The 12,918-nt window shown below is 38.9% G+C and overlaps 2 protein-coding genes across 2 annotated transcripts; both read right to left on the bottom strand.

Moving 5' to 3' along the window:
- Nucleotides 1–2,120: 2,120 nt before the first annotated feature.
- Nucleotides 2,121–3,137, bottom strand: LOC108423606 (leukotriene B4 receptor 1-like). The gene has a single exon (XM_017691006.2). It carries the CDS (start codon nt 3,121–3,123, stop codon nt 2,236–2,238), a length of 888 nt encoding a protein of 295 aa, XP_017546495.1. The 5' UTR covers nt 3,124–3,137; the 3' UTR covers nt 2,121–2,235.
- Nucleotides 3,138–8,813: 5,676 nt separating this feature from the next.
- On the bottom strand, nt 8,814–9,728 carry LOC108423567 (leukotriene B4 receptor 1-like). Its single transcript, XM_017690961.2, has one exon. The coding sequence runs from the start codon at nt 9,726–9,728 to the stop codon at nt 8,814–8,816; it is 915 nt and encodes a 304-aa protein (XP_017546450.1).
- Nucleotides 9,729–12,918: the final 3,190 nt, after the last annotated feature.

Raw genomic sequence — 12,918 nt, 5'->3', positions numbered from 1 at the left:
AGAACAGACAAAAATGTTCAACTGCCATTAACACAGGGCTAACATACTACTAATATCCCATATAGGTGCTAGAAATTACCATTATAGTATTGTATAAATGTTTTTCCCACAATTTAAGAACTGATGGCCTAACACTAGTAGTCGCAGTTACTCTCTATGGTGGGCAGTGTGATGTTGGAGGAGCTCAGATGCTTCACAGTCAAGATAAACAAATACGTACATTAGGAGGTTTGCTCAAGTATCTCACAAAGTTGTGGAACTCCAGACTAAAATTATGCTTAGTCATAATCTCTTAACATAGCACACAGCATGGAGGTATAATCATATTGTGCTCATAATGTACTTCCTATAAGTACAGAGGATGTGGCTTCAGAGAAGCTGACATTTCTTCTGTAGGTGTTAAAGATGATAGGTGTTAAAGACTGTCATCTGTACAACTAGAAAACCAGCATTATATGTTTACAAATGCATTACAGGTTTGTTCATTTTTTTAAATATAGATGCAAAATTGATCCTAGAACAGAACCTTATGGAACACCTTAAAAGACATACAATTTTACAAAATAACGTGCCATTTACCACAGATCAACTTATTGTTTCTGAAGAAACTATAAGGAGTATCTGTAGGAAAGCCTAGTCATTAATCAAAATGTCAAAATGTCATGAATGTCTTTATTAACTTAGTTCCTTGTGTTTATAAATGCCAAGACTGCAAAAAAAGTAAAGGTGAAAAAAACAGTAAAAACATTCCTTTTCAACACATTTACCTCATATTCACAACATGTGGAAATACAAACATGTTCATGTAGGGGTTCATGTAGCTGTTGATGAAAGTCAGAGCTCCAGCAATGTTGCTTCCAGCTTCTGCAAACCTCACAGATAATCATGGCTGAGTAAAACAGTAGCTATGATCACGATGTTGTTGACTTGAATCGGGACCCAAAAAAAGAAAAAAAGAAAGGCCACCACAATTCTGCTCACCAGACTTGCTATCCTGTGGCTATTAAAAGATTATTGACTGCAATTTCTTCTCCCCTTCTTTTCAAGGGTCCTGAAACTTTTGAATACGACTATTTATAGAATCATTTTGTGTTAGTCAATAGGCACAAAGAATTTCTATATGAGGACAGACCAATCATGATCATTAGTTAAAGATACATATAGTATCGTCAGCAACCAGCACAAACATTAGAATAATCATGGAAAATAGAACATAAGAACCTCATCATCCTGTAAATAGCAGTGATAAAGCAGTCATTAGTCAAAATCAAGCAATTATATGTAAGTGCTGAATAAAAGTTTTTTGCAAATACTGCAGAAAATCTGGAGTGATGAAGCATCCTTGAGCCTTTAAGATGTACCTGACATGTGTCTTCATCATCATGTGGGGATGAACGAATAAAACATCAGGGTTTGCAACTCCAGTTGAAGATTCATATTTTGAATTGGGTATATTTGGCACCCAAATCGAGGCCTTATATTCATCACCCTCTCTTCAGGCCTCATGTAGCTGTTGATGAAAGTCAGAGCTCCAGCAATGTTGCTTCCAGCTTCTGCAAACCTCACAGATAATCATGGCTGAGTAAAACAGTAGCTATGATCACAATGTTGTTGACTTGAATCGGGACCCAAAAAAAAAAAAAGAAAAAAGAAAGGCCACCACAATTCTGCTCACCAGACATGCTATCCTGTGGCTATTAAAAGATAATTGACTGCAATTTCTTGCAACAAGACTCTTTTGTCAGAGGATATTTTATTTATTTTTGACTTGGTTTTCAGTACAACTATCAAACCAGCATCATGTGCATAAAATACATTACAGGTTGTACAAAATTACTAAACACACATTTCAAATAAAATTGATCCTAGAACAAAACCTTGTGGAACACCTTTAAAGTCTTCGATAAAGAACCAATTTCTTGAATATTGTGTAATTTACCACAAATGTTTCTGAAAAAGCTATAAGGAGCATCTTTACGGAAAACTAGTTTTTAATCACAATGTGTCAAAATGCAATCAATCTATCCTTATGAATTTAATTAGTTGTATTTATAAATACCAAGAGTGCAAAAAAAGGATGAATCAAATGCAGACCAAAACATTGACTTGCAACACACCAGCCTTGTATTTTTACAAAACGCTGCAAATAAAAATAGCATTGTTTGTTTAATGTCAGCTGCAGATACTTTGACATGAACCCATCACTAGCTGAGATACTCCTTCACTATGAATGACCTAAGCACTTTCTGTACTAGTTGCATGCTGTCTTATTGCCTCAGCAGAGAAGGCATATATGAAGGGGTTCACACAGCTGTTGATGAAAGTCAGAGCCCCAGCAATGTTGCTTCCAGCTTCTGCAAACCTTAACAGCTGATCATGGCTGAGTAAAACAGCAACGATGAGCATGATGTTGTTGACATGAATTGGGACCCAAAAAAAGAAGAATGTTGCCACAATTCTGCTCACCAGCCTCGTCATCCTGCGAGCATTAAAGAAAGATGATTGACTGACACCACGGTGAAGAAGGACATAGAAATAAACCAGAAGGGGGAACGGCACAGCAAACATCACTACGGTCTCCAAGATCAAAGTAGCCACCCTCTCTGAATTATTGTAATATTGTGCCCTGCAGTGCAGCCGTCCATCCTTCTCCAACTTTACATGCCGCTGAACGAGAGAGTAACAAGCGAATACTCCACTCAGAATCCATATTCCACTCACAAGACCATTCTGTCCTCTTGCTCCGATCTTAGCCCATTTCTGAGGATGCAGTACTTGAATGTATCTCTGCACACTCAGTAAAGTCACACACAGCACGCTGCTGTAGAGGCTCCAGTAGACCACGTAGGAGAAGAACTTACACAAGCCCAAACCAAAGACCCAGTCATGAAGAAGAGCGTAGATCCACACCGGCAGTGGAAGTAGCGTCATTAGATCTGATATGGCCAGGCTCAGCATCAGCCTTGGAGTGAAACTGCCTCCCTTTAGCCATCCAGAAAGAAGCACCAGTACTGCAATATTTCCAGGGACCCCTAGCGCAAAGCACAGCCCCAGTACACTACTGGCGGCCAGCGTTTCAGGTGAGAGAGGGGTTGAGCTGTTGGAAGAGTTGCTGTGCTGCATGGTTTGTGGTTAGGTTTAGCTCTCCTGGTGTAGTTGCAGCTGAAGAAGTGAGAATACAGAATGGGTAACTTAAAAAGAGACCAGAGGTGTGGCTTCTGCGGCTGCTGTATGGAACGTGACCCTGCTCACAGTTTCAAAGATTTCAAAGGGAAAATAGTGTTTCAAAACAGGAGATCAAAAGTCCTTAATGGGGTTTTGATGCTCTGAAAACAATCGTTTCCTTAGAAACTTCTTCATAAAGTCATCAGTGCTAAATTGCCTCCTGCATAATTCTTAAGAATTTACTCTAGGCCAGGCTCAGTATAAACACTTCAGAGGTAAATACACTCTCATTCCAAATTTGTTGCCTGTATCAGCTTCCAAGCTTGTCTGGGGAGTGAAGACAACTGAAGACCCCACCATTGTAACCAGTAACAGTCATCAATGTAACTAGCTGAAGATTGAAAAAAGGTGCTGGTGACCAGTTACAAGTGTGAACCTCTGTCCATGCAGGTAGTAATAAAGTGTCTTGACTCACTACACAAGACTGTGGGCCTCATGGTCAATTTAGGCACTATTATGGTCTGCTTTAGTTAAAGCAACTGAAGCACATCACAGCTGTTGGAATAAAACCTTGTATATCCATAAAGGTAACTTCCCAGGACAAATGAAAGCTGTTAACTTTTAATGGAAGTAAATGAAGAAATATTTTTTTCCAAGCAATTTTGCACCATTTCTATTAGATTCTATTGTGAGAAAAATCATGAAATTGTGACACAACATAAAAGGCAACCACCTTTTATAAAATATAGAGCAGAGAGTTTTTGTTCCAACAGCACCGAAATGCTCAAATTCATCCTTCAGTGCATGCAACAGTACAGCACCAGTGCCATAACATGATGCATCACATGGTAGTTTGATGGGTAAAGAAAGGTCATAGTGAATGAGAAGTTCATCAGAAGTCATCAGTCTTTTGGTTTCCTTGAAGCCAATATCACTACTTGTAGGCCTCTCCCATTTTGTTCCTGTTTACAGCAAACTGTTCAGAAGATGTAACATCGTTGAGGGCTGTGAGAAAAATTTGTGGTGATTATCTACAAGAGCCTGATAAGATCATAAGTGTGTGACATTTTGAGTCTCAGTTGCATGTAACCCAGCTTCAACCTTTTCCTGTGACTTATGCAAGCCGTGTCTTTCCTATACTGATGAATGATGGCATCAAGATAGCATTGCTTCCCAGGTATTTCCTGTGTCAAGCTCCGGTTTCAGTTTCACTTCTAAAACCTCCATAACTCTGTGGTCAGAACAAAACCTTGTATCTCCAAAATGGTCACTTTACAGGAGAAAGAAAAAACACATTGTGGTTTTAATGCAAGTCAGTGGAACCAGATGTATTTTCATGTCATTTTGGGTCATTTCTTTTAGTCCATTCATCATGAAATTTACACACAATGTAAAGGGCAACAGGAAACTATGTTAAAAACTGAAAAATGACAAAAATGGAGATACAAGGTTTTCTTCCGACAGCAGAGATAAGGATCCGTATGATTCCACAATCACAGTCTGAACTGCTTTTTTTATCTGTTTAACACATTATTTTATATGTCCCCACCCCACACAAAAGCCTTTTCCTTTAAACCAGCAATCAGCTGTGTTGTGTGATGCCACAGCAATGGCACTTCTGTTCTCTTTCATGTTCATTTGTCTGGCATTTAAGACTTTTTTTCGAGTTCTGACACATCTTAGTTAAAATAAACACTGATAAAATATTTAAAACAAAAGCACACTCCTAGCACAAGAGATTTAACACACAGCACACATGATCACTCCTGTCTTGTCAGCCATCTTGAAGGCCTCTTAAGGCTTAGTCTCCTCCTATCAATTACACCAGCCAGGCTCTGATTGGTTAGAGGTTCATCTCACATGACTGTCTGCACAGCAGGTACACCCTTGAAGGGAGAGACCAGGAGAGACAGAACACCTGCTTACATGTAACAACATGTTTCTGTATCTTTGTGATAACAAGGTGCAGAAATATAGTTGATGCATTTCCTGAATCTGTAGAGTCGCCCTTTCCATTCCAGCTTCTCTCAAGATCATACGTGACCCACATCCAGAGTTATGAGGCTGTGAAGAGGGGCTGAGAAACACATCATTTGCTTCTCACCATGTGTAATTTGTGAATGTGTCCATCTACATTTTGTGTGAAACTAACCAGTGGACTCACTAAGGACTGACCCATCATGCAGGAAGCCCTTCATACTTCAGTCTTCATTCAGTTGAAATTAGAGACACATGGTGAGCAAAGAGTTTACAGCCACTTGCTGCAAGTTGCTGCTGTGGTTTTGGAAATTATCGATGGAGATATGGCCATCATGTTATATGCAAGCACCTTCAAAGGTGGAGAAAGATGGCAAAAAAAATGCAATATAAACTATAACAATATATTCAAAATCAATATAAACAAGTACAGTGGATTTGACTCAGCCTGAAACGTTCAAATAAGCTACATTTTATTTTAGCTTTTATTATAGCTACATTATTTTTACCAACTACAAGGACACAAATCTTCAACTAAATGTCTTCAGTCTGCCTTGAGGTGATACCATTGAAGTATCTGAATAGTACATGAGTCCAGTGACATGTCCAGGGAGTCTCAGTCCACCATCAGTTGCAGTGTATTGAACATTATTATCTGAACATTATTAGGCAGTGTGCTGTTGGAGCAGTTGAGATACTTTACGTTCATGGTTAGATGACCGGCAGAGACATCAATCTGGTGTTTGGTGTGGAATTATTCACATTTTTTTCCTTGTTTGTTTCCTCTGTATGAATTTACATGTGCTAAATTGATGTCATCTCGGAAACAAGGCCAACCAGGGAAAAGTTAATTCCAAAGGCCACAGTAAGTTTCTGTAGACATTCTGACAAACGACAGAGTCAAAGGGAAAAAGTGAGGTTATGTGAAGAAGTGGAAAAAATCAAATGGCAGCAACTGAGGAGACAGAGCTGCGGTAACGTGCATCACTGCAGGCTGCACTGATAGAAAATCGGGAATCACATCCTTCAGTCAAGGCAAAAACATTGCAAAGAGACTAAATACATTGTCAAACTCAAACAATGTCTAAAATAATGTTCTACTCAAAATACAATTGTGGTATGAACTAAAAATCCTCGTTTTCCAACAGAATTTCTTTTGTTTCTCAATAAACCACAGCTGGATGCTAAAGTTTGGGCATCCCTGGCATATTTTGTTGATTTTTGAAGTGCAAAGAAATAAACACCCCTCTGCAGCAAACTTGCAGAACTGCAACATTTTCTGCAAATGTCAATGCAAACATTCTACTGAAATATTTTGTTTTTTAATGTCAAAGAAAAAAAATTGTAATGGTGAAATAAAAAATTTGGACAGTCTACTGACTCAGTACTTAGCAACACCCTCTTTGGTAGATTTCACAGCTTGAAAACAATTTTTGTAGCTGGCTAGGAACGTTTCTATTCTTTCATTAGGAATTTCTTTCCACTCGTTCTTGCAGAACACTTCTCTTTCTCTGATATTCTTGGGCCAACTTGCATACACACCGTTTTTAAGATCTACTAACTTTCTTTTTTTTTCAAATTATGTTCAAGTCAGGTGATTGTGAAAAACATTCCAAAAGTAGCAGCTTGTGTTTCTTGAAGTAGTTTGTGGTGGATATCATATCAAATATAAACTGCGGTGGCCTCCTGCTGTAGCAAATCAATCCATATCTTTCTACAACTATGTGGAAAAGATTTACATAGATTTGTCATTCTCCTTCCATGAGAAAATATCTCCAGTAAAGCAGAGGAATGGGAATTATTGGAAAAGTTAGGAAGTAATGTGAAAGGAATGAGAAAGAAATATGTGTAAACAATAAATTGACAAAATAAAAGTCCATGGGAGTTCAGCTATTCTCAGTATAACAGCCCATGGCTTTATAGCTCACTGTTATCCTGATGAGACAAATGGGACTGACAACAGGAGCAAAAGCCTCAAATATTTTGTCCCCACCAACTATTAAAAGTTCATTATGTTCAGCACTTGCAGAATGAGTTTCTGTGCCAAACTGAAAGTTCACAGCCATAGACAGCATAGCCCACAGCCAATGATAAAGTGAACTACTCTTTTAAAAGTAGGATGCTAGTACAAAATCACCATCTCCGCTATCATCTTTCATACACAAGCAATATAAATGAAATTGGTTTACTGATAACTGAAATTTATTGAAGGAAAATGTATATGCTTGCATAAATATAATTAACATACAATTAAAATAATGAACAAATTTAACAATATAACATGCACATGATGTATCTGTTGCAATAATTAGTAGTCCCTCCCCCCTTAGTTATTGTTGCTACCTCCATCAGACTTTCAGTTCAGGCCACCTGGTAGCTAGCATTTGTGCTAAGAGACTAAACAGTTCAGTAGTACTTGGGAAAATTAAGAAGCACAGTTTATCTGATTAATGTATGCATTAACGTAGCATTAATATTCCTCTAGCATTTTAATCACAAATCTGAGCACTGTATGGTCATTTTTAATCGGACTGATTTATCAGCTAACTGCTCACAGCTAAGTTCAGAAAATCTAACTAGGTAGCTAATTTTTGTGTACTGTTATTTATCATTACACATTCTATAACAATATGTTTTAGCAAATACACCAACCCAGAAAAAAATGTAAATTTAATTTATCTTGTTACACTTATCTTTATATAATTCTGCCTGTTAATATAGTGTTTCCTTCGAAGCCGCTTGTCCTTCTGGGTCGCAGGGGTCTTTCACATAGATTAATCAAAAACTTTTTCAGCTTTGGGAATGAAATAAAAACACCACAATTCTCCAGAAGATCAGAATAGTGTGTCAGGCATTAAGTTAATGTTATTTTCCTCAGTAACACCTTTCTACTCTTATCATTATAATTTAGATTAATTTACTGCCACCGTCATTCTCACTGCCAGTTTGTTTTGAGGAGTTTTATCATAGTCTTTCTTTCACTTGATGGAAGATTTAACAAGTAGATGTGATTGTAATTGGCTGAGAAGTGTGCCAATCAGAATTTTGTGAACTGTCAATAGAGTTCATACTTCACAAGTCACAAATCTATCTCTCTCAGTAAGGGGCAGTCGTGGCCAGTTGTGGGCTGGAGGTTAGGGATATGACCCTGTGACCGGAAGGTCGCCGGTTCGATCCCCAGGCCCAACAGTCCATGACTGAGGTGTTCTTGAGCAAGACACCTAACCCCCAACTGCTCACTGGGTGCCGTGGATAGGGCTGCCCACCGCTCCGGGCAAGTGTGCTCACTGCCCCCTAGTGTGTGTGTTCACTGGTGTGTATGTGGTGTTTCACTTCACGGATGGGTTAAATGCGGAGGTGGAATTTCCCCGGTTGTGGGATCAAAAAAGTATCACTTAACTTAACAAAATCTAATATTTCTTAATAGGAAGGTAACGAGATGAAACAGGATTCTTGCCCATCAAGAAAAAAGCATTTTTTTTCCAGATATTACAGTCTAAAAAGCCAAATATGGCACTGTGACATGTTAGAGATATTAGATGGCAATCTTAACAAAGCATATCTACCTTATGCAATCATTTTCAACAACAAATGCACGCTTTGCACAAAAAGAGCAGTGAAGACGAACTTCACACTGATTGATGAAATGAGCGCTGTTGTAGGGGATGTCTTCATGCACCGTTTTGCAGTGTAGGTCCTAAGGTCTCTGTCACTGTACTCTGATGCTGGAGCTGTCTAAGAGAGAAGGTGTACAGGAAAGGGTTCACACAGCTGTTCAGAAACAGTAAAGCTGTGGAGATTTTGCTACCGAGATCCGCCGTTACTGACAGCGTTTCATTCTCTAGCAATGCTGCAACAACAATTAAGATGTTAGCGATAGTAACTGGCACGCCAAAGATAAAGAATGCCACAACGATTCTCGTCACCAGTTTTGTCATTCTGTTGCTGCTGGAGAAAGGTGACTCATTAACCCCTCGGTAGAGACGATAGTAGAAGTAAACCAGCAAGAAGAAACAGGTTAAAAATAGCAGTATTTCAAATATTGATGTGGCTACTTGTTCGGTCTTATTCCTAAAGTTCTGGTAACAGTACTGGAATCCATACTGATCACATCCCACATCACGCTGAACAAGAGCATATGAAGCGAACACTCCACTCAGGATCCATATTCCACACAAAAGGCCATTCTTTCCTCGGAATCCAAGTTGAGCCCATTTCTGAGGATGCAGAACCTGCAAGTACCTCTGCAAGCTCAGGAAAGTCACACACAATATGCTACTGTAAGTGCACCAATATTCAACAAAGGAGATAATCTTGCATGCGACAAAGCCAAAGATCCAGTTATGCAGAAGACTCCAGATCCACATCGGCATGGGAGAGAGAGTCAGTAGGTCCGATAGTGCAAGGCTCAGCATCATTCTAAGGGTAAAGCTGTTCTCCTTCAAGCGTCGAACAAGAATCACCAGCACTGATAGATTACCTGGGACCCCCAGCACAAAGCATATTGCCAACACAGCACTGCTGGCTTTGTAGACTGGAAGGGCATCATTGAGTTGTGAACCACTGGAGCAGTTCTCCTGCTGCATGGTTTAGGAGTAGAAGCTGCTTCACAGTTGAAGAGAACAGTGCAGGAGAGCCAGGATTCTTGTGATTAAATTCACAGTCACATGATCCATGGCACTGCTATACTGAGTATGAGTTTGTATATGCAAAAGTAAGAGTATAACATGTACCTGGAATTACACAAATACATGTACATGCAGTTACACAAAAACAAATCAGCCGCAAGCAGAAGGCATGTCGAATAGCAGATCTATAGCTTGTTTTCTGCTCATTAACTGGACAACCTGATATGAAGCTTAAGCTGCATGCCTGCTCTTCTTCTCTGAGTTAATAAACCTCTGACACTAGTGTCCAAAGTTCAGTTCAGCTTGGATTATTACAGAAGCAAATGTGTTCAGACTTTTCCACAAGACTGCTTTGATGTTTCAACTCAGTGTGTCATTTCAAATTCGATGTATTTATAAAGCTGCTTCAAATGCCCAAACAAACCGACTTCTGCAGTTGCTTGTGGCTGATCAGTTCTCTCTCTGACACCTACTGCCTCATCTCTCTTCCAGGTCTCCTAACTTCGATCATGTGTTCCACTATTTTTGGCTGCCAGATACAATAAAATCAAACCAAGGAATGTGGTTCAAGTCCTAAGTTGGGACACTGTTTATAGAGAATCTGGACACCAATATTACTCTCATGTCAGGACATCATCTAAAGTCTGGCAGTCAGGTAGAGGTTGAACCACCCTTCACTCAAACACAGAGCCAGTTCCTCTGTAGTTACTCTGAGGAATGGCAGGATGACTGATCTATTTCTCCCCTGGGCCAAGTACGTTAAAACAGCCTAATTAATTCTTCCACTGAATAAATGCCTTTCCAGTACTTTCTGAGTATATAACTCAATTACAGAAAACAACTGGTTCAGGTCCATTGATGAGGAATGGACCTAGGGTATTGCCCTAAGCAAATGTCTATTTGGAGAAGACCTTCAAGACACAGAAGGAGCAGGCTGAGAGCCATTGCAGGGTAGAACTCAAATACAGGCCATGTATGGCTATCCAGGGACCTCAATACCCTGCCATCAAGAAAATGCAACCTTAGTTTTATAAATCACTTTAAGATTGTAAGATGCACCAACAGAGTGACATATTGCCTTCAGCTTAATTTGTACCTGTATCTTCCTCCTTTTATTACCCTCTTGTCAGGTCATGTGATGACTAGCCTCCTACAGGATACTGACCCCATGAATTTACCACCTCCAGCTCTCATGGTCAAACAATGTTTCTCCAGTCTCAGGTGTATACCTTTAGGTTAGGAGACTCCTGTGCCCAAACTATTCTGTTAGAATTTCAGATTTCAAGGCACCAGAGTGTACATCTTTCAGCCTGTTCTAAGGTCAAGTGTTCTCATTGTTTGAAGATTTTTGGTGAAATAAACTAAAGGAATATATAGTCTTCATCATGATCTTGTAACAAACAACAACACAAAAGTGCACTGTAATGAATGGGGAGATATAATGGATGCCTTAAGCACTGCCGCACCTGCTTTTTGCGATGAAATTGACGTTGTGTTGGATTCACCACTTTAATTTTCAGATTTGATCTATATTTCTACATAACAGCAAAGAAGCAGTTTTTGAATAAATGTTTATCCTCACTCTGCCTTAGGATGATAAGCTATTCCTTCAAGCTCTTGTCTGGAAACACCAGTACAATAGTTTGCAACAGTACGATTGACCCTCAGGGCCTTTCTAGGCCTTCACAGAAAGCATTAGGTAATGATTTTTATTTTTATTCATTTTTGTTTAATACAATCATAATACTTATTGTATTTACAAATGGTGTAAATATTGTTGTTTCAATTGGAATATATGGTATGTAGGTACTTACATGTATGGTTTGTAGGTAGTTACAACCAACCAAACCCTCTCATTCACTTAGCTTCAAAACTTGTAGTGGATGCCTAATGTGTCACATAACCATAAGTAGTAACTACTAGTGGAATCAACAAATCACATTTTCGATTTCCAATGGGTTGGACCAATTTAGTAAGAAAAATCATCACCCTGGGCTCTCTGGAAGTCCTAGATACATCACTGACTGTGAATAACAATGGTAGTGTAACCAGCTCTGAGTCTGTGTTAGAAAAAGCTCTTGGCAGCTCTACACCTGAGCTCTTTGCTCATAGAGTCACTTTTAAAAATTCTACATGGTAAAATCTATGTCTATATGTCTAATATGTCTATTAAGTTTAAAAAAAATATATGGAATTTTCTTTACAAGCTTCAAATGTTTATGTTTAATCTGAAACAGCCAAAAATAGTGCATGTAAATTTCCTTTAGCTTTCTGCTAATATGCTACTAGAATCCTATAGGGCAACTAGCAGAAATTAACGTTATTGTGTGTGTTTTTTCCTGAGTTTTGGCATTTGTGGCCTTACTTGAAGGCCTAGGACTGGTAGTCACAGTTACCCACTATGCTGGGAAGTGCACTGTTACAGAAGCTCAGATACTTCACAGTCATGGTTAGATGCTAATGCAGTCACTAGTAGTTCTATTGTATACATTTGCACATGCAAAATTGATTTAATGGTGGCTTAACAGGAAGGAAAATTAATCACAGTGACTGTAAGCTACTGTAATCTATTATAATGGCACCAAAAATGACAAAGACCTTGACAGACTTACAGTATGTTGCATGGTTTCATTTGTTTGTTGAAAAATATGATAATCATGCCAGATATAATTCACGCTCACTGAGAGACAGAATGTATGGTAAGTGCAGTCTTTACTGAGTTTATAGTTTAGCATACAAAAATCAAACAAAACAGAAACAGAGAAGGCATAAGAGGAAACTGAGTACTACAGGCAGAAACCAGGAAATGCAATAAAAGCCAGGCTCAGAAACTCAGCACAGATGTACATATACCATAAATAGCCTACCACATACTTATTCTGTATGTGTGGTCAAAAGTAGTAAGCAGTATGCAGGATGTGAACAACATGCATTTCCTCAGTATGCCAGTAAGTGGCCAGAGCCAACTTCATGATTTATTGCATCTCAACATGCAACATGGCTGTTTCAGGAGGATGTAGCCACTGACATAACTGCCTGGATATTTTAACAGCACTGGATTCAGCCATTCCATACCTTAACCCTCTGAGGTCGATGAACATGATGGTCACCCATAAAATTCTGTGTTTCTATACAAGTTTCTCTATAT

This window comes from Pygocentrus nattereri, chromosome 20 (assembly GCF_015220715.1).
Source record: "Pygocentrus nattereri isolate fPygNat1 chromosome 20, fPygNat1.pri, whole genome shotgun sequence".
Lineage (NCBI taxonomy): Eukaryota > Metazoa > Chordata > Actinopteri > Characiformes > Serrasalmidae > Pygocentrus > Pygocentrus nattereri.
This window is presented reverse-complemented; position numbering and strand designations above follow the sequence as displayed.

What these genes read in the sequence shown, in the direction of transcription:
- LOC108423606 (XM_017691006.2), bottom strand. Translation starts at nt 3,123, where the DNA reads ATGCAGCACAGCAACTCTTCCAACAGCTCAACCCCTCTCTCACCTGAA.
- LOC108423567 (XM_017690961.2), bottom strand. Translation starts at nt 9,728, where the DNA reads ATGCAGCAGGAGAACTGCTCCAGTGGTTCACAACTCAATGATGCCCTT.